This window comes from Pieris rapae, chromosome 9 (assembly GCF_905147795.1).
Source record: "Pieris rapae chromosome 9, ilPieRapa1.1, whole genome shotgun sequence".
Lineage (NCBI taxonomy): Eukaryota > Metazoa > Arthropoda > Insecta > Lepidoptera > Pieridae > Pieris > Pieris rapae.
In genome coordinates this window covers 8,295,429-8,315,344 of record NC_059517.1, presented here as the reverse complement: position 1 = coordinate 8,315,344, position 19,916 = coordinate 8,295,429, and the positions used below count along the sequence as shown (strand labels likewise).

General features: G+C 32.4%; 4 protein-coding genes and 1 long non-coding RNA gene across 8 annotated transcripts; 3 read left to right on the top strand and 2 right to left on the bottom strand.

Moving 5' to 3' along the window:
* The first annotated feature begins 358 nt into the window (after positions 1-358).
* LOC111000529 (proton-coupled amino acid transporter-like protein pathetic) lies at positions 359-6,789 on the top strand. Of its 4 annotated transcripts, none has more exons than XM_022269991.2 (9): positions 359-496; positions 1,469-1,578; positions 1,956-2,100; positions 2,771-2,901; positions 3,314-3,549; positions 4,180-4,377; positions 4,841-4,946; positions 5,696-5,807; positions 6,164-6,789. In XM_022269991.2, the coding sequence occupies exons 1-9, from the start codon at positions 476-478 to the stop codon at positions 6,359-6,361; spliced, it is 1,257 nt and encodes a 418-aa protein (XP_022125683.2). In that variant the 5' UTR covers positions 359-475; the 3' UTR covers positions 6,362-6,789. The 4 variants fall into 4 exon arrangements, with proteins under 4 accessions (XP_022125683.2, XP_022125681.2, XP_045485569.1 ...); XM_022269989.2 differs by having other exon boundaries at positions 5,591-5,807; XM_045629613.1 differs by lacking the exon at positions 5,696-5,807 and having other exon boundaries at positions 6,164-6,248.
* A 162-nt stretch (positions 6,790-6,951) lies between these two features.
* On the bottom strand, positions 6,952-14,052 carry LOC111000531 (proton-coupled amino acid transporter-like protein pathetic). The gene is made up of 10 exons (XM_022269992.2): positions 13,922-14,052; positions 13,463-13,575; positions 12,371-12,515; positions 11,426-11,556; positions 11,231-11,361; positions 10,337-10,453; positions 9,902-10,099; positions 9,179-9,284; positions 8,015-8,231; positions 6,952-7,368 (listed from the first exon to the last, which is right to left on the bottom strand). Exons 1-10 carry the CDS (start codon positions 13,922-13,924, stop codon positions 7,171-7,173), a joined length of 1,359 nt encoding a protein of 452 aa, XP_022125684.1. The 5' UTR covers positions 13,925-14,052; the 3' UTR covers positions 6,952-7,170.
* Positions 14,053-14,214: 162 nt separating this feature from the next.
* On the top strand, positions 14,215-16,736 carry LOC111000528. Its single transcript, XM_022269988.2, has 4 exons — positions 14,215-14,795; positions 14,867-14,981; positions 15,070-15,696; positions 15,775-16,736. The coding sequence occupies exons 1-4, from the start codon at positions 14,730-14,732 to the stop codon at positions 16,581-16,583; spliced, it is 1,617 nt and encodes a 538-aa protein (XP_022125680.2). The 5' UTR covers positions 14,215-14,729; the 3' UTR covers positions 16,584-16,736.
* Positions 16,737-17,431: 695 nt separating this feature from the next.
* LOC111000525 (zinc finger matrin-type protein 5) lies at positions 17,432-18,681 on the top strand. Its single transcript, XM_022269982.2, has 3 exons — positions 17,432-17,825; positions 18,008-18,142; positions 18,411-18,681. The coding sequence occupies exons 1-3, from the start codon at positions 17,699-17,701 to the stop codon at positions 18,662-18,664; spliced, it is 516 nt and encodes a 171-aa protein (XP_022125674.2). The 5' UTR covers positions 17,432-17,698; the 3' UTR covers positions 18,665-18,681.
* On the bottom strand, positions 18,680-19,441 carry LOC123689464. The gene is made up of 2 exons (XR_006750438.1): positions 18,964-19,441; positions 18,680-18,878 (listed from the first exon to the last, which is right to left on the bottom strand). It is a non-coding gene; the product is annotated as an uncharacterized LOC123689464 (long non-coding RNA).
* Positions 19,442-19,916: the final 475 nt, after the last annotated feature.

Here is a 19,916-nt window from a genome sequence, read left to right as displayed (position 1 = left end):
CTCTCCAATAATATTCAATGTATAGCAAAATTATTAACAGATTTGATAAATAATTAAATCTTATAAGATTTAAATTTTAAGCCATAAAACACATATATAGTAGATAACAGTGTGGTATTATCTACTTGCTTATTTATACAGGGTTTAAATATAGAAACTGTATGTACATATATATCATGTTACCAGAGCATTAGTTACTTTACGCTTATAATCTAGTAAAGTAATTATTTCAAAGGTGTCTAGGTATATTTTACAGAGCAAAAATAAAATCTATTTATACACCATAGAATACGTAAAAATAAATAGGTATGATTAAACGGTCTAGTTCGAATGTTCAACTATACTACAAATAAAACAACCCCATGTATAACGCAGATATTATTCATTATTTACAGACATGTGCAAACAAAATTTGACGAGTATGTATTATTTAAACGGAAAACTGTCTTATCAACAGTGACGCGTATTATATAAAATGGAGTTAAGTGAAAATCAGGTGCGTCTGACTAATATTATCTAAGCGTGTTTTAATAAAAGTAAAATTGTATTGTATAAGAATATGTTTCTCTTTCGAGCTATTTCAGTAATTTATGTAGAGGTTCTTGAATTAATTACTTCATTCATCGATTGCTTATCAATGTGACATTGAATATAATTATATTCTTAAGTAATACACAATTACATTTTAAGTTGATTGCCTTTGTATTGACTTCTTAATATAAAACTGTATTATGTATTTTCAATACTAAGAATGTTATTTACCTACATAGTAATAATAAAAGGATGGATTCCTTTGTGTACCTTTAATGCTAGAATTTTCTAGCTGTATTGCGAGACTTATTCGTTAAGTGAAAGCACCAGGTCTGTAGTGACTGGTACTATCTACCAAACACCAACTTAAACCTTTTTTACTCCTGTGCATTTGAAGAACAAGTACTACTCCAATGAGAACAAATTCAGAGTTGAAACCTAACTGATTATATTTTTTACTTTTTTATAATTAAGGTGATTTAAAACCGCATTATCAAATATATGCTAATAAAAAGTAGGTACAATACAACATACTACTAGTTTTTTATCCTACAAAAGCATATATCAATTTTATATATGCTAAACTAGAGCAGTGTTGGCCTAGGGACTTCAGCGGTCCTGAGGTCGTAGGTTCGATCCCCGGCTGTGCACCAATGGACTTTCTTTCTATGTGCGCATTTAACATAATTTGCTCTAACGGTAAAGAAAAACATCGTAAGAAAACCGACATGTCTTTGACCCAATAAGTCGACGACGTGTGTCAGGCACTGGAGGCTGATCACCGACTTGCCTATTTAAGATTAAAAATTATCATGAAACAGATTCAGAAATCTGAGGCCAAGACCTAGAGGTTGTAACGCCACTGGTTTATTTATTTTATGATAAGCATATTAGGGAAAAATACATTTCCGAAATAATTTTTTTTTTCATTTTTCAGAGCAAGAAATATGTGGATCACGGTCTACCTGCATCAAAATATACCCGCAGTAAGAATGAGCAGAACGAATATGACTTTGTTGCCAACCGACCTGTACGAAAACGAAATAAGTATATATTCTTTACATCTAGTATATAAAATTTACTTCTAATATATAAAATTTCCATGTCACAATGTTAGTTACCGTACTCCACCGAAACGGCTTTACCGACTTTTACCAAATGTTTTTTCTGTCTGAGAATCGGCTACCATCTATTTTACATATCCCTAAGTGTTGTTCGTCTTTTTGGGTCTAATGCAAGCCGGTTACCCTACAATGTTCACCGTTCGAGCAAATGTTAAATGCGAAAGTAGAAAGAAACTTCATTTGTGTTCAGCCGCGGATCGAACACCTACGACTTCAGGAGTGAGAGTCGAACGCTTGCGCACTGCTCATTTATACCTATACTATGGTTTTTAATTGAAACATATATATTCTATATTTCAGCCTGTTCGAAGCAGTAGGTCACTTTGTAAAAAGTTGTCTTGGGGGTGGGATACTTGGTATCCACGAGGCATTCATGAAATGTGGACTTTGGACTGCCCTATTTGTGTCTATTATCTTTGCAATCTACATCTCATACTGCTTACACGTAAGTTTTTTTTTATAATACAGGGGCAGGAGGCTCACCTGATGTTAAGTGATACCGCCGCCCATTGACACTCTCAATGCCAGAGGGCTCGCGAGTGCGTTGCCGGCCTTTTAAGAATTGGTACGCTTTTTTCTTGAAGGACCCCCTAAGTCGAATTGGTTCGGAAATACTTCAGTGGGCAGCTGTATGTAAGAAAAATATGAAAATGATTTTTTTTTATCGATTTTTACAGTAAATAATATTTTGTTGAGAATTTGCAATATTATTAATTGTGTGATATAGTTATTATTTGAGTTATTAGCTGTACTCCGCGTTGTTTCAGTGGTATAATAAATTATTTTTGATAAATAGGCTTTCCAACAATAAAAATAATAAAAACTTTATGAATGACAGAAATAGTTTGTGACCAAATTCATCCATCCACACTAGGAAGACCCTGTAACTAGATAACAATGATTCCGTGATACATGTTTTAAATAGATTTTGTTAAGAAAACGTAGTTTAAGTGTTGAAACTAATCAAGTACAAGACATTAGGTATGCGTAAATATTTGAGTGTGTTAATAACTGTGTGTACGTATGTATTTAAGAGTGTAGCTCAGAGTTTTTATAAGCTTTTTATAATAAATACTGTTCATGCAGTATTTTATTTTAGCTCTTTTATTTCACAGATGTTGGTAAGTGCGGCACAGAAGTTGTGCAAACAGTTGCATGTCCCTGAGATGTCGTATCCAGACGTGGCAGAGGCCTCGCTTGAAGTCTGTCCGTTCCCCTCATTGAGGCGATATAGCAAATGGTTCAGGTACATATACTATTAATTTAAACTAAAAAATATGTATGATTGGTTTCTCTTCAACGGTCTTAGCTTTTTCCTCTGGCTATAGTGTTAATAAAAGTAATATTAAATATTATCAAAATTGTTTCAGCAGTTTATGCATAAATAATAACTTAATTTTCCTCGTTTTTTATTAGCTTTTTACTCTGGAGAGTTCAAAAGTACAAATCACTCAATTCAATCAATTTATAAATAATTAATCGTTAAAATAATATTTTAATCTAATTAAAAATCGTTTACCATTTAATATACACATTAATCATATTGAAATTCAATGCCTAACAGTCGGGTTGGTTCTAGCATACGGGTTTTGCATTTACACCGTCCATCAAAAGGATCGGTTGCAGGCCTTTATTTTAATAATATACCTTAATTTCAGATACGCAGTAGACCTAACCATTATCATAGACTTATTTGGAGCATCTTGCGTCTACCAGATAATGATAGCTAAAACTATAATGGAAGTTGTGGAAAATCGGGAAAGTTCTAATGAACTGGACCTGGTTAGGTTAAGGCTTTACATTTTGGCGTTGTTGATACCGATTTTAATACTTTGTATGATACGAAGTTTGAAATATTTGGCACCGTTTTCTATAATTGGGGACATATTTATTGGTAAGGACAATTTTGCAATTATGTTTGGAGTCAATTTAAAACATGCGTCTTAGCAGCTTTTTGGCTAGTTATGTTTGCTCATCTTATGCTGGTGAAGAATTGGTACGCTATTTCTTAAGGGACCCTTAGTCGAATTGGTTCGGAAATACTTCAGTAGACAGCAGGTTTCACATAGTGGTAACTGGTAGTACGCGGCTAATAAGGCCTTTCGAACTTGCCTCTGCCATTGAGTAAACATGAGCGGGGGAATTATTTATCACCAGGTAAGCAACCTCCCGTTTTGCCTCCTGTTGTATAAAAAGTCTGTAAAGTCGGTTTACTGGCGATAGTTGAACGTGACAATGTCCTAAGAAAATACTGATGCAATGGTTGCATTTTTCAAAAGAAAATTTTAATTTTATTTGTTTGTTAGATATTTTGTATGGATATTAAATGGAACGCATCAGAGGTAACGACGCGCCGCGAGGTAACGCTGCAGGAGTCATGTATTTTCGTGCGTGCAGCCGGTTCCATCGAAAGATAAGACGTTGTCACGTCAAAAAAAATTTTAAACGACCACATACCATGTAGTAAAATGAGGGTAGAATCGGGAGAGAACTTATCCATCTTTTAACATACTCAACTTTACAGTGATATGCGTGATTGCGACTATTGTGTACGGTGTCAGATCAGCTCCTCCCATTTCCACGGTACCAGGATGGAAAGACGCCGTGGGTTTCTTTGAATTCTGTGGTATCGTTGTGTTTAGTCTAGAAGCTATAGCTGTTATCTTACCAATAGAAAATAATATGAAAAATCCTAAAGAATATCCTGCTGTAATTGCGTGTGGTAAGTAATATGTATTTTCATCAAAGCAATACGTAAGTCTTATATAGGACTGAATTGAAAGTACATAATAAATTCCTTAAAATAATATACGTTTTTAATACAACCAGCGATGCTGCAAGCCTTTGGTCTGGGCCGCAGATTTCTGTATCTGATTCATCTGATTGAACAGCCTTCTGTAGGTCTCGATGTGTGCCTTCGCTGTGTGAGAGTAAAATACGCAAACAGACCGAAAGATTGCTCGCCGGGGATTGAACCTACGACCTCAGGGATGTGAGTCCAACGTTAAGGCCACAATATTTTATGCATTATTCTTGTATTACCAAGAAATAGAGAAGATAATAATTAGTTTGAAAATGCTATCGGTTTTTACGACCAAATATCCCTTCGATGTCGTTATAACAGATTTTTGATAATATTATGAAACTCATTCTATAAACGAATAGATGTAAATATGTTTTTTTAGGTATGTTCACAGTGCTATTATTTCTATTACCAATTGGTTTCTTTGGATATTGGGGCTTCGGAGAAAATTGCGTCACCCCAGTCACTTTGAACTTCCCTAACGACGTGTAAGTTTACAAAATGTTTATTAATTTTGACACAATGTTTTAATATTGTAGCAATTTACGGTTAGTAATTTGTAATTTAATAAAAAAGGGCGATGTGAAACGTACGTATAAAGCTTCAAAGTTTAAATATAACAAGAACTAAATAACATCAGATAGTTCTTCTGCCAGTATCTTCGGAACCTTGCATAAAACGACTCTTTTAGGCTTAAAATAATATATTTTAATTTTTACATTTTAAGGTTAGTTATGTTTTTTTATTTTTTTATTGTTCTTTTTTGTATTTAATGTATAATGGATTATATCATACTATTAGGTATGTATGCCATCATGATTGAATAAGGAAGGCGATGTAAAATTTTCTACGTCTTAAAAAAATACGTTAAAATGGGTGTTATTTTTAACTGTTAAGAAAACAATCAAGAATGTTGAAATTTACATAAAAACACTTTTTATTGTCAATGCCGCGTTAAATCTACTTTTCCGGCGACGCACGCGCGAGACATTGGCAGTGACCATGGGCGGCGGTGTCACAAAACATCAGATGAGTCTCCTGCTCGTTTTCTCCTATTAAAAAAAACCTACCTTTAGCATTAAGCATAATATATTGCATAGAGAGATAACGGTTCGTTCTCCTTAACCAATAGATTTCCTACAGTCATCAAAAGTCTAATCGGAGTCATGATTTTTCTTACATTTGCCCTCAACTTTTGGGTTCCTTTCAATCTGGTTTGGCACTACATATCAAAAAGGCATGACCCGAAGAAACATTGGATTTGGGAGCGAGTGTACAGAGCGATTTTCATCGTCTTAATAACTATTATATCAATCGTGTTCCCTAATATTGGAAACTTTATGGGTTTGGTCAGTATTTTAATATTATACGACAGATAGAAATAAAGTTCAAACTGGTGAGCATTATTGGAATGTCATATATTATCTATAACATATATAACTATTGAAACGTCATTAGAAAATCTAACAAATTTGAAATAATATTTCAAAATATTATTTCAAATTTGCAAAAACCAAGCAACAAACTCATCTTTAAATCCACTGAATGATATGGTATTTTATTTATATTTATTGCGACCTTTGTCATTCTTTGGGCGTGGTCAACTGACACAGTTCTCTTTTTAAATTTACAATGGTATATCTGCGATATTTTTTTATTTTTGAATTTTATGTTCCCAAATTGATTTATTTAATTTACATTTCAGCTTGGGGCTTTTGCTCTATCAAACATGGGCTTCATATTCCCAGCCATAATAGACTTAGTAATTGTATGGGAGAGGCCAGGCCTAGGAAAATGGAGATGGCGTCTCTGGAGAAACATTGCTATAATATTTGTTGGAATACTTCTGTTCTTTGCTGGAACTTATTCTAATCTTAAAGGACTGTTTAAGACTATATTATAGTTATTATGCTTGTCCGTAATATAGGTTCAATGTGCCTGTTATAAGGAAACCGTATAAACTGGGAGCTATAATTGTATTTATATTTCAAAAATATATTTAATAAACATAGCACATTTAGTTTTATAAATATAGATAAATAAATATATTGGTAGTGTGTCCTAGGGGCTTAGGCGTGTAACTCTAAACCCTTAGGCAAGAAAATCTAATAATAATCGTCTTTGAAATACGCCTGTGCACCAATGGATTTTCCTATGGCATCGCATCGGATACTGGCGCATTTGTTCAAGGCGAACATCGATATACTTCATTCACAGAAGGCTGATATCGTTTTTTAAAAAATATCAAAAACCGACGAGCGCCACTGGGTGTTTATAAAAAACATGCTTTACTCTAAAATAATTAACACAAGAGTTTTCAATAAATCTATTTTATTGTAATTAATAACAAACATGAACAAAATCAATAGGTTGATTTTATAACGAAACATCCAAACGTTTTAAAAATTAATAGCGACAAATTATCTCTAACAAAATATTTTTTTAGGCGGTACCAAATAGAATTTTAACAATATAACATTTAGATTAGCGCCAACTACTTGAAATATTTTTTTTTGTTTTTATATAATATCTAAGTCTATAAGTTCTATCCATCGAAGAAATCGTTTGGTATTCCTAAGCTCGATTTTAAGAGTATCCGAAGGCACAATGTTGTGGTGTCAAACTTGAGCAAAATGGATTGACTGAGTTCAAAAAGATTTAGATTTGAGCCGAGTGTAAAATACGGGCCTCTAAACCCACAGCTATTTGGACTTATCTAAACACAGACATCAACTCATTGATATTAACAACGGAACCACACACAAGGAAGAAGCATCCAATTGAAATTAGCACAATACATTTCCACAGTCTCCAATTATATTTGCCCAATCCAGGCCGTTCCCAATTTGTCAGCAAATAAATCATGTTGGGCCAAATGAATGCCATATTGGACAAACAAAATGTTCCGAGCTGCGAAAAAAAGTACAACAAAATTTTATAGCAGTTAAATGGTAAAATGCTAATGATCCCTTTTGGAATGTGGCATTGCCTCATGTTTCGTGTACGGTGTTTGTAATTTTTTCTTTTAAATAAATGTATATTAATTGTTAACACTTGTTTAGTGTGTATAGTCCCACCAAGACGGCACTAAAAATCAGTGTTGCTACAACAAAACGCAGAGTGGGAGCCATTTTTGATTAAAGTAATTCTGTTAGTATGTCTTTCATTTGTACGATTTTCAACAAACGTTCCTCGAAGTATATTGCCAATATTATTTTTAGATAGGAATTATAAAGTGTAAATATTTATAATCAATTACTTAGTAATAGTAATAGCTAACTATTGTAATTACCTACCGTAATTATAATTACGGTATATATGCATATGTCGCAGCCAACTACATAGATTATTTAGCCGTTCAATTACCCGCCTAGCCGTTTAACTAACGGCCTAAATGATATTCCATAGTGTTACAAAGTTGGCTGCGACAAGTATAAGAATATATCAGTAATCCTAAGAATTTCATGTTACTCTTACGCGGTGTCCTGCGTAAGCGACAAATACAACGACAGACAAAAAATTAATATAAATTCCTAAAGACATTAAGAATACTTACGAATCCCATCAAGGCGTTAATATTAGGAAAGCAGACGGCAATAACACCGATTAGTATCACGAAACACGCCCGATATATGAGCTCCCATTTCAGCAATTGGTCTTCGGGATGTCGCTGTTTCAAATAGTAGAAGCACAGATTGAAAGGTGGCCAGAAGTTCAAAGCGTGTGTTATATAAATCATGAAGACAATCAGGAACTTTAAGATCTTCGGCCCACTGTAAGACAATTTATTTTGTGAATACTGTTAATCTAATATACCATACTAATATGTACTATAAAAAGGAAATATTTTTGTTTGTGTAACTAAATCATTCACAGTTAGAATGCAATACTTATAATAAACTAGCAGACTCGGCCAAGCGTGGCTGTGGCAAAGGTTTTTTGTTATATTATTTTTTGGAAACGGTAGGAGAACTTATGTGAAACGTAACTTTTAACACAGCGCCATTTGTTATAATTGTATCAAATAATAACCAAATATTTGCAATAATATTGCGGGTATAAATTGAGATGTTATCTTTTAAATAAGTTACTGCACACGGTGTACAAATTTAATTGATATCGGTTCGGTAGTTTAGGAGTCCATCGCGTACAAACAACGTGACACGTGATTTATATATATTAAGATCGTTTCGTCGAGCGAAACAAGCAAAACTCAAGGCACAATTACTTTCATAAATAAATAATCGACCAAGCCAAGATTTTTTTGTCCATTCATATTCTTTTGTATCTTAATTTAATTTTAAATATATCTACTTTACAGCCAAGTCTACTTATTACGTGAGTGACGGATTTACAAATTAAGGTATCATATCAAAATCAATGTATATGCTGTGAAGTTAAGAATTTTTTCTTATTATTATTATATTATAATATATATTTTAATTATTTTTAAGAAAAAAAAGTTTAAGTTTAAGAATAAACTAAAGCAGCTCTTAATGTCTTAACTGTATACTATTATTATGTGTGTTGTCATGTATTATTTTTATGGTTGTATAAGTGTAACCTATTGTGGATGCATCCAATGTGTTTGTATTGTGTTTTATTTTTGACTTTGTTTTTATTATAAGGATGTATCTGTTTGGTTTCCCAATAAATAAATAAATAAGTTGGGCTAACTTGCCAACTAACAACCAAAATATAGATATTAGAAATTACTAACATTGTCATGGGAAAGTTCACGGTTATAGGCGATTCACAATTTTCCAAAAACGCAGCATATCCGAAGAAGGATACATTAAACGTACAGCAAATAATCAAAAACATTCCTAAAAGACAAAATAATCAATTTTTATATACGAATTAAAATTTTATAATAAATTTTAAAAAATGTATGTACGGGAGGTGTTAATAATCATCGATCGATCAGCATCGATTAATTTTATATTAGTACTAGCAGACTCGGCCAAGCGTTGCTGTGGCTAAGGTTTTTGTTATATTACATGGTAGTAAACTATTCAAGGGAAACGGTAGGAGAACTTATGTGAAACGTTGGTACTTTTAACACAGCGTGTATCAAATGATCAACAAATATTTGCAACTGTACCCGACATCTGTTAGAATCTTTTGGAGTTAACAGATAATTGTGTCTGTCAATTAATTATAGACAAATAATTTGCAATAAAATAAAATTGCGACTATAATTAAATATCTAAGCTATCCTATCTCTTAAGTTGGACCAGACTGCTCACGGTGTGCCAATTAAATTTAAAATCGGTTAAGTAGTTTAGGAGTCCATCGCAGACATATCGTGACAGGAGATTTATATATATTAAGATGTAACTATAACTCCCAAAATACATTACAATAAGTAATTCAAATTAATAGTAATTCACCCACTATATATTTCACGACCGATTGCTCCTTGAAATATATTAGATCTTACCAATAACTAGAACCAGAGGGTATTTCTTCGGGTTCTCCATGTTATTCTCAATCGGAATAACGACTCCTGCACATGACATACTGAAGACCTGCATACCAACGAATTCAAAGTACTGATACAGTATTGTTATCGGAACCAAGCCTTCAAATGTAGGATTGTATACGAAAGCATAGTAGATAGCAACAAATATGATGAACACTGAAAAAAAATACACGATTTATAGTTACCAACTCCGAGACTTAATTTAATTACTGATAAATACACATCGCAAAATTACTCATACTACTTAATCGCACTTCCTAATTATATTACGATGAACCATACCCCATGAAATGATGATGATGATGAGATGACCCATAAAATGCTAATTAATTATATTCAGTGTTTGTAGTAGTTGAAAGTGAGTGTTTAAAAAGTTTTTGAAAATATACTTACATACAACAAGGTTAGCGCCTATAGAAAATGGAGCTAGCCACTTCAAGTGAGTTATCAAACAGATTAATATAACCGGTACTATCATGCATGCCAGGTAAACTCTTAGACTGGGATACCCTGAAAGAATTTCAAGACTGGTAAGAGACCGCGGCCAGTGTTACAGCAGGATTTCTTGCATTACGTGTTTCTTTCATGACCGGACAATTTCATAAATAAACGAGAACAATTCATGTGCTAATAACGAGCTTTCGTTTTACATTTTCTCTGCCTAGATAACATTTACGCCCGAACCCAATCCAAAAAATTTATCCACAATCGCTGATACAAAACTATCTGACATTGTGGATTGTCAGACCATGACAGTCGATCGATCTCCTATTTGCATCCCAATAACCAAATCCTACGAACACATATCATTTTTGGCGACGAATAGATTCCAATCTCTTCGCTCTTTACACTCATATTTGATATCAATATAAACCGAATAAAGTAAATAATATTAAAATATGCATATGTCTATGTTTAAAAAATATCGAATAGCTTTTTAATTACAACGGATTTTAGTTAAAATCATAAGATAATGGAACAGTTGAATTGTCATTTTCATACAAAGGTCTATCCACAGACACCGATCCGACCTACCATGGATAGCTTGTATCGACAGATGGCTATTACAATCCGTCTTTTGGTTATTGGCACACTTATCAGGATATAAGGATTAAGTTTTCTATTTCAGATGGTCAGAAATGGATTGAGAGAGGTTATTAGGTTTCGGCGTAAGACATTGGTGGACCATTAATTACAGACAAAATAGCCTAGTGGAAAGAGACAAATTATCTATAGAGAATGCAACAGAAATTTACTGCGTTTAGTAATCTGTTTATACAATAATACCTTCATTAAGCCCCTCAATAGACGTTCTTTGGGTATTCTCAACCAGCTGTTTAAGAGATTTTGCTATAATAATTTGATAGCAGGCGCAAGCACCGAATAAATCTATACAAATGATAGCGTCAATGGAGTATCTGCAAATGTAAAAATCGTTAGATATGATCATCTTTAGTTATCAAAAATTTGAATACAAATTACCTGAAAAACCTAGAAAATCTTGCAACTTTAGGGTTTGGAAAGCAAGCCATGGCCGCTTCTCCCACATCGGGGTAAGACATACTTGGCACACGAGTTCTTCGATAGAGCTTTTGTGCTGACATTACTAAAATCTGCAAAGTGTTTAAGATCCGAATAAAATATTGTTATTTGTGTGAGTTTAAGAATAACATTTATTAATTTATTTACACTTCGTTACAATATTATATATATATACACAAAAAATATAAAAATAAGCAGATTACATAAATTATTAGGCAACGGGCGGCCTTATCGCTATCAAGCGATTTTTTCCAGGCAACCCTAATATAGAACAATAAAAAAGATACACAAACAGATGGTAAAGTACAAGTGCAAAATTAATTATCAAAACGAAAGTCAACATAACATGTAACTAACTGAAATTAAATAAAAATATAAGAAAAAATAGTAATATGTATAAACAGACATTTAAAAGCTTGTCCAAAGGTTAATTAAGTCACAATTAATATATATTAGTAGCTAATTACGAGACATTCAAAAAGATTTTTAAATAAATTTAATGAATGAGCTCGTCTGATATTGCTTGGTACGGAATTCCATAGCAGGATACTTTTACAATTTAAAAAAAAATCTGAATCAGTTTTAGTTAATAGCGATAAGGCCGCCAATTGGCCTCCTTTTCATTTAATTATATCGATCGTATTATGTTTCTGCAACGAAATATTAATAAATTATATATTGTTTCTTTTTTATATTGAACTCTGTCGAGTTATAATGGGTACTTTGATTTGTGTTAGGGCGTATCATACCTACAATACGTCAAAATTTCTTTATTGCACCATATATCAAACGTTATTTAAAATATTTTGATTCAACATAGCTTCGCCAAGAGAGTTAATATGACTATAGCTTACCGCATAAACAAATTAAAACAGAATTACTTACGTATAAGCAGTAACCCATGTAAATGCCAAAGAGGATATTAAATGGTGCAGCAATGGCCACACCAGCCTTCATGTAAGCAACGTGACCACCTAAGATTCCTCCTCCCAAAGCACCTTTCACCATGTGAGCTATGGATCCAATGACTCTGCAATTTTAGCAAAAAGTCGATTGTTTTTCGGCTTTAAAAATACATTTTACATACCTGAGTTCTATGGCCCACAATCAAACAGAGCACACTGAATTAGTAACTCATTTGATTTTATTCGTTATTTATTTATAGCTACTCCTATATATACTCCTATACAAGCGGCTTCACTTTGCCGTCGATTTAGGAAAACCTAAAACTAATTTTGTTAAGAAGCAAAGACGTGGCGTAGCAAGGGGGGGACCGCACCGAGCGTCACCTTGTTTGCGATGGGGGTGGGACCCTCCGGTCTCTCAACTTTAAGAACAATGTACAAACAAAAAATAAGATAAAATCACTAGCACAAAAATTTATTTTTCAGGGATTCTTCCACTACCACTAGCGCAGCTCTATGTAGAATTCGGGGATTCCCACTAAAGAGCCTGACGCTGTCGTGGGGGATTCCCCATACGATATTCGCGATCTTCCATGATCCATGTCCTTTATCATACAAAAATTATTGTATTTTACTTTCGATGGGGTACAACCAACTTCCGCACCGGGTGCCACCCAAGGTTGCTACGCCACTGCTGCCAAGCGCACCAATATATCGATCCTGACCCATCCCGCTTATGGACTAGCCTGTCTACCATATGCAGACAACATCATATCATATTTCAGCCATAAAATGCGCAGAGGGTAGGAAAACTGACCGTGGTTTGTAACACAGAAGGCAAAAGGTCACGTGGGCGTTGACCAAACAACTGGACCGATCAAGTGAAGACTCATAAATGTATGCTATAGTAAAAGGCGCTGAAGAGAAACAGGTGGAAACAGATTCTCTGCTTCTTTGCGATTGCGATTCTCTTGCTTGCCATGACGCTATTATTAGATAGAAGACTAATTTCATAAAGGATTGCAATAAAGAGAATTTAGTATATGTATGAATTGTACTATTTTCTAATTACCCGGTCGGCTTAGGAATATTTCTAAATTTCACATAGTCGAAAGCGTCTTCTTCGGCCTGGTTTTTAGTGTGGTTACGGAAATTTCCTCGTCCACCTGGCTCTGCTTTTAAAGCCTGTAGGAAAGTATCGCCATGATAAGGTAATAGTGCTTTAAAAAAATGCAATATTTAAAGAACGTATTGTAAAATCGAGTAATTCCATGCAGACAATCGTATTTGTTTTATTCGGAAATGGTAGATTTCGTAACAGAAGAAGCAAAAGCTCTGAGCAAAAAGTATGCAGAGCTTTATGCTATGTTTTATTGAACAATAACTAAAGGTATATTTTAAAAGGATATTCATAAGTATTAGGTCATCATCCCGACTACATTTCTTAACAGAAGATTATTATAGTGGGAAATGTGACGAAAATTTGATAATTATTTTGATGCCTCTCTGAAGAAACATTAAATGAGCTTACCATTTTAACAACACAAAATTATTTAAATTAATTTACAAAATAAAAACATCATCTAAACACGCTTAAACAGTTTCACAAATTTATATTAAAAAGAATCTCAATGTCAACGTTAGTCTTCTCTCAGAAAAAGAATTGTTGGTTGCCAGACTTATTTCAAGTAGAATCTCTGTAGTAAATTGTCCAAGTTATATTAAAAAGAATCTCAATATCAAGGAAAATCTTCTTTCGGAAAAAGAATTCTTAGTCGCCAGACTTATTTCAAGTAGAATCTTTGTAGTTAGTTCTCAAATTTATTATAATATCAGAATTATTAGCCAGGTGTTTAGCCAGATCTTATTTAGGGTCTAAATCAAAGTGCATATTCTTAAATGAAATTATCTCATCCTGGCTAAGTCATTTTCATTCGCAGTTGCGTACTTTGTACTGTGTACAAACTATGAAAACATCTTACATATCATAATTTACATATTGTAACTGAGGCCTATTTAAGAAAAAACAGCATTAATGTTTCGAAAACTAAAGCGATAACAAAACGCTGTATGTTACTAGAATGCTCAATTCAGATAATTAAATATGATATTTGGCCCTCCTAATACAAATAAAAAGTGTGTGTATGCGTCAGTATGTGAAATTACGTAAGAATTTAAATACGTATGCATGGCATACCTGCTAATTCGATTAAGCACGGCTGCTATTCAAAATGAAATTTCACAAATCGATTTTGCGGTACGGATATAATGAATCAGTTTAACGCCTTTAATAAACACTAGTTATAATGTGGTGATAGTTGTGGAGTGCTGAAGGCGTAATGATGAAAAGGATTATGTGTATTCTATTTTTAATGAGTTTTGTTTATTTATTAAAAGCTGACGAGGTAAGTTTTATAAGAAAAAAACCAAGTGTTAACTTATATTCTTTTATCGTTAGAATTGCATCGTTTCACAGGATGCAATCCCCGATGAAATCAAGATGACTTTTGAAGACTATCCATCAATAGAATTAGCTGTCACTTCTATGGATTATGCCAGTAATAAGGAACAGAAACCTGACCGAGAATATGGTATAATAAATATGTATAGATGATGTTTTAAATAGTGGTGAATTAAATTTTAATAACATATAAAATATTATTGCACGTCTCCTTACAGCATATTTGAAGGACCCTTCCAGCGAAGAAGGTTATAAAGTCGCTAAGGTTAGCATTCAATACAAAGATTCTACAAATGAGCTAAAAACCGAAAAAGAGAGTGAAAAATCAGTAGAGAATTTAAAAAATACAGATACTGCTGTAACATCTCACAGTTTAAACAATGAAAGTATATTTGAATCACCAAATAATACGGATAGTAATAAACAAAATCAAACTTTAATAGATAAAATCTATGATAAGAAAATTTTAAATGAAAACAAAACCATTACGGATAGACAAGAAGATAGAAAAGTTGATGCCAAATTAGTTGAAAAATCCTTTAAATCTGACTCTGAAAGTACTACTACACCCAATGCAAAGACAACAATAGATGATATTTTGGATGACTTGATAATAAATAAGAACATGAAAAAATATGACGATGATGAATATGATAAAAGTCTTTTTCCCGAAACTCTAAGTAAATCTGATGAAAGTGATTCTGAACTCGATGGATTAGATCACGATTTTCGACCAAGCAGAAGAATGTTTGATTTTGTCCCTGAAATTAATTATAAGGGAAAATCTGAAAGTCATGAACTGTTGGAGCCTAGTATTCTAATTAATACACATCAGCCACCATATGGTAATTTATTTACTGTATAGTGTACTTTATACAATAATTAATATTAGCTAACTTTAATAATAATCTCCGTCTTTTCAGGTGATAGACCAAACCCTTCTTATACTTTCTCACCAATATTATTATCAAATAAACCTATACCAGATCCGTACAGACTAAAAAACCTATGGTTACCTCACAACTACAATGAGGGGCCAAATCCAAGTGGCGATGGTGGTGACTCAAGAGACATGCTAAACCCTAACCCAAGAGAAATATTATTTGGACCAAATGATGAGGAAGTAAATAAGCTTAATATCCAAAATGGATTCGGCATATTACAGGAACTGATAAATAATCCAAATAGAATGGCTGAAGAACCAGAGATTTCGGGCCCCAATAAATGGGATCAAGCGCCTACCTCGTATAATGAACCAAACTTATGGATGCAACATGTGATGACGGTACCGACTAAATGGAAACTGGCACCAGGATACCAAAATATTCCAAATTACTGGTTACATCCGAGTACATTAAATATTCCAAATAATTTTAATCCAACAAGAACAAAACCGTCGCAAGAAATATACGATCCTTCGTACTTTGGAACAAACGCTATCCTTCCATTCGAATATACCACATTAGACTCTAACGCCTATCCCTACGTCACAGCAAAGAAGGACAAAATAGCTGAAATGAATATAAATCCAATATATAGAAACCTCGCTCTACCCTCAATTCTTCCCAATCCACAGCTACCATATATCAGATACGGAATAATTAGATATCCTGGTGCTTATGCACCTTCTAATCCCATATTGATGGCTCGAAGAAATCTGGCATTGGTTCCAAGGTCTCGACCATTTTTAATAGACAACAGTTTCCTCTTCAATCGAATGTGCTGTTATTAATTTGTAAAATGATAATGCGTATTCAGTTACCACTTTGCTAGCTATAATTAACCTCGTGATTGATGGAAAAGTGTCGCGATATTCCTATCATGAAAATCGTTGCTATAAAATTCATATTCCGTGATAATAAATCATTACTTATATAAGGTTTATATACAACTGTAAATTTTATATTATTATTATAATCTTATAATTTTAAGTTTAAAATAAATAAGTTTAGCTATAGTATTTGTTTTTTTTTTTAAATATTAATAACAAACATTGCTTACATAGTAAGTAGTGAAAACGCGACAGTATTTAAAAGGCTTTTAAAAAATAAGAAACTTTATTAGTCAATTAAAAATAATACAAGTGTTACTTTAAACGGTAGTTGATATAAGACTTCTATTTAAACTGTGGTCGCTGCTACACCCTATTTAAACGATGGTCGATATTAGGCTGAATTTAACATGATTACATTCTTACAGCTAAAAACCCTTACATGATAAAAATGATACAAAACAAACCAAAATGGTGTGTTCTGGGTACATGCGTGAAAATGTAACTAGCTAGATAGAACATCAGCCAAAGGTATAATTCTTGTAAATGAAGCAAAATAAACGTACACAAATTGTGGGAAGATCATGAGCAAGAAATGCATATAAATTAAGTATGTACGTATGAAGAAATTACAGAAAAATAAAAATAATTCAACAATTCAATATTACACTAAAAATACATTTAAATTAATTTACTTAATGATTACACAAGAACAATGAGATCATTTTCAGTAAAATCAACTTTATTATCTGTCTAAGATTAATAACAATTCAATAAGCAATAAAAACATTGTATTTGTCAAAGTCAAAGCTCACTCATGATACACGTTACTGGGTACACCCAGAAACAATAAAACATTTGATTGTTTTGTTACAGCTTTCTATACAGGAAAATATTTATCTATATATATTCTTATTTTGATTTCGCTTAAATAACGTTAACATTGATTTTGTATATTTTATTTTAAGACCTGAACACTAAACTAATCAACCTACCTACTCTTTCTTTGTGTTTTTAATACATTTTTGTCATAACCTGCCGCAAATCTTAATGATTTGTTATTCTTTCCTTGCATTATGGGAAAGAGGTACTATTGTGAGTATTGTGATAAAACTTTAGTAGCCGCACCATCGACTATCAGGACGCACAATAACGGAGCAGTACACCAAAAACTCGTTAACGATCATTACCAACAGTTCAAAGGTTTGTAGTTAAACTTCGTATTCATATATGCGTGTGTGTAGGCGTAAGTCGGTTTGTCTCCCTAGTATATTACACAAAAAGCTAAAAGTGTGCATCCAATTGCAACTAATTTTGCCATTTGCTTTATATACGACTTGACTTACTTTATCCTTAATATAAGGTTATTAAATTCCGTTTTTTAGACCCTGAGACAATACTAAAAGAAGAAAGCTCAAAGAGACCTTGCACTAGACATTTTACAAGCCAGTGTCCTTTTGGCAGCATATGTAGATATTCACATTATACTCCAGAGGAAATCAATAATTTAAAACATTATGGTAAGTTTAAGTATTTTATTTGTTAAATATTATGCAACATATTACTTGGTACATTAATAATAATTCTCTGTGTTGGCTTATATGCAAATAAAAATACATCCTTAAAGCTGAAGAAATGCATAGAACAAGCAAGTTCATTTGGTGAAAAATATGTTAAATTAATTAAAGCCATTATCATAATTTTAATGTTTAATAATGTAATAGCTAAATCAAATATCAAACTTTCAAATTATAAGCGATGTTATATTTTTTTGTCTATTTATTGCAGTTGCTGAAAAAAAAAAATTACTAACAAAAAATCCAGTATCATTTGGAGATTTATATGAAAAATTTATGGTTGACAATACCACACAAGTTACCACAAAAGAAAATGAGAGTGTAGTTTATGATTCGAATGGATACACACATATTTTGCCATGGGTATATAACCCTATCTTTGACAATTACAGTGATTTGCCACCAAGTATAAAGAGGTTAAAAATTGATGATTTTGATAAAAGTAATATTGTGAATTGGGGTTAATATATTTTTCACAAACAGTTGTGTAGTTGTTTATTACTTATGTTTTATACTACTGCTATTGCTTGCATGGTTCTTATTAATGTTTGGTTTGCTATAACTTTAAAAATCGTCTTAAAGTTCTTGTTCTTGCTTTATGGCCTCTTGATGTAACATACAATAATGGTGGGTAATTGATGAATCTGAAGTGTGGCAACACTGTTCGATGCATTAATACCTGTAATTTTTTTTTATTTATTCAAAAATTAAAAACTTTGTTATTCAATTACTTACAAGATATAAAATGTTTAAATTGCACCTACTTGGCATGGTAACGCAGCAAACAATAATAATATTAAAAATCCATAGTAAAACATTTTTTATGCACAGTTCAATTACATTTGCAGTTTTATGTGTAAAATATTCAAATAGCAATATCATAAACTATCATAAAAGTGTATTATAAAAATAATATTCTTGAAGAAATTGGCTATTTACCAATTTCTTGGAAAATATTTTTGCAATAGTTTACACACTGCAAGTCTGTAATAAAATAATTGAAGAAATTTTTGAAAAACCCTTTACAATTTGTGTAAATATAGTACAATTGTTCTTGTGTTGTTGTTGTTGTTAAATTTATTTCCATTTTAAGCATGATTTTTCTTTCAGTATACCAAGTTACTACATAATTTTTTATCCTGATTAAATTTCAAGTTAATGATGCATATAGGAAATAAGTATGATTAAAAATCACTTTCATGTGAAAAAATTATGATACTTCTACTTTTCTGTGGATTCGAATTATTTGTAAGTTATTATTTACTTACCTGCAGTAAATTAGTAACTAAAGGTTTTTTATCAGCATAATTTTTTATTTGGTATTATCATTAGATAAGCCTTAATACACATACAATTTATAATATAAACTTATTTTAAATTTGATTTTATTAGTGTGTCCTTGGACTTAGCGAGGGTCCTTACATCTGGCTCCATCTTGACCTTTAAAGTAAAGGTTGCACAAAACAAAATACGCCATTATTGCCTCTTTTGTTTTACTTTCTCATCTTCTTGGTTTGGTTTTTTTTGTCAGATGTTTGTATCAGTACAATGTGAAACGTTAGACAGTTTCTTGTTGGATGTACTAAGCAAGGAACAAAGTCAGGAATTGCAAATATTAAGAATGAACCGCAAAGCACTTACCTCGAAACCTACGAAGATACACCTTACCCACACTAATAAAATGATAGAAATTATGAACTTTATGAAAGATCACCTT

What these genes read in the sequence shown, in the direction of transcription:
- LOC111000531 (XM_022269992.2), bottom strand. An exon ending in AGATTTTCTAGGTTTTTCAG is followed by an intron (nt 11,362 to 11,425) that starts GTAATTTGTATT and finishes TTACATTTGCAG; the next exon opens with ATACTCCATTGACGCTATCA. An exon ending in CCCTCTGGTTCTAGTTATTG is followed by an intron (nt 9,285 to 9,901) that starts GTAAGATCTAAT and finishes TTTGTCTTTTAG; the next exon opens with GAATGTTTTTGATTATTTGC.
- LOC111000525 (XM_022269982.2), top strand. Translation starts at nt 17,699, where the DNA reads ATGGGAAAGAGGTACTATTGTGAGTATTGTGATAAAACTTTAGTAGCC. An exon ending in TCATTACCAACAGTTCAAAG is followed by an intron (nt 17,826 to 18,007) that starts GTTTGTAGTTAA and finishes TCCGTTTTTTAG; the next exon opens with ACCCTGAGACAATACTAAAA. An exon ending in CAATAATTTAAAACATTATG is followed by an intron (nt 18,143 to 18,410) that starts GTAAGTTTAAGT and finishes TATTTATTGCAG; the next exon opens with TTGCTGAAAAAAAAAAATTA.
- LOC111000529 (XM_022269989.2), top strand. Translation starts at nt 476, where the DNA reads ATGGAGTTAAGTGAAAATCAG. An exon ending in AATTGGGGACATATTTATTG is followed by an intron (nt 3,550 to 4,179) that starts GTAAGGACAATT and finishes TCAACTTTACAG; the next exon opens with TGATATGCGTGATTGCGACT. An exon ending in TTGGAAACTTTATGGGTTTG is followed by an intron (nt 5,808 to 6,163) that starts GTCAGTATTTTA and finishes TTTACATTTCAG; the next exon opens with CTTGGGGCTTTTGCTCTATC.
- LOC111000528 (XM_022269988.2), top strand. Translation starts at nt 14,730, where the DNA reads ATGATGAAAAGGATTATGTGTATTCTATTTTTAATGAGTTTTGTTTAT. An exon ending in GAAACCTGACCGAGAATATG is followed by an intron (nt 14,982 to 15,069) that starts GTATAATAAATA and finishes GTCTCCTTACAG; the next exon opens with CATATTTGAAGGACCCTTCC. An exon ending in TACACATCAGCCACCATATG is followed by an intron (nt 15,697 to 15,774) that starts GTAATTTATTTA and finishes CCGTCTTTTCAG; the next exon opens with GTGATAGACCAAACCCTTCT.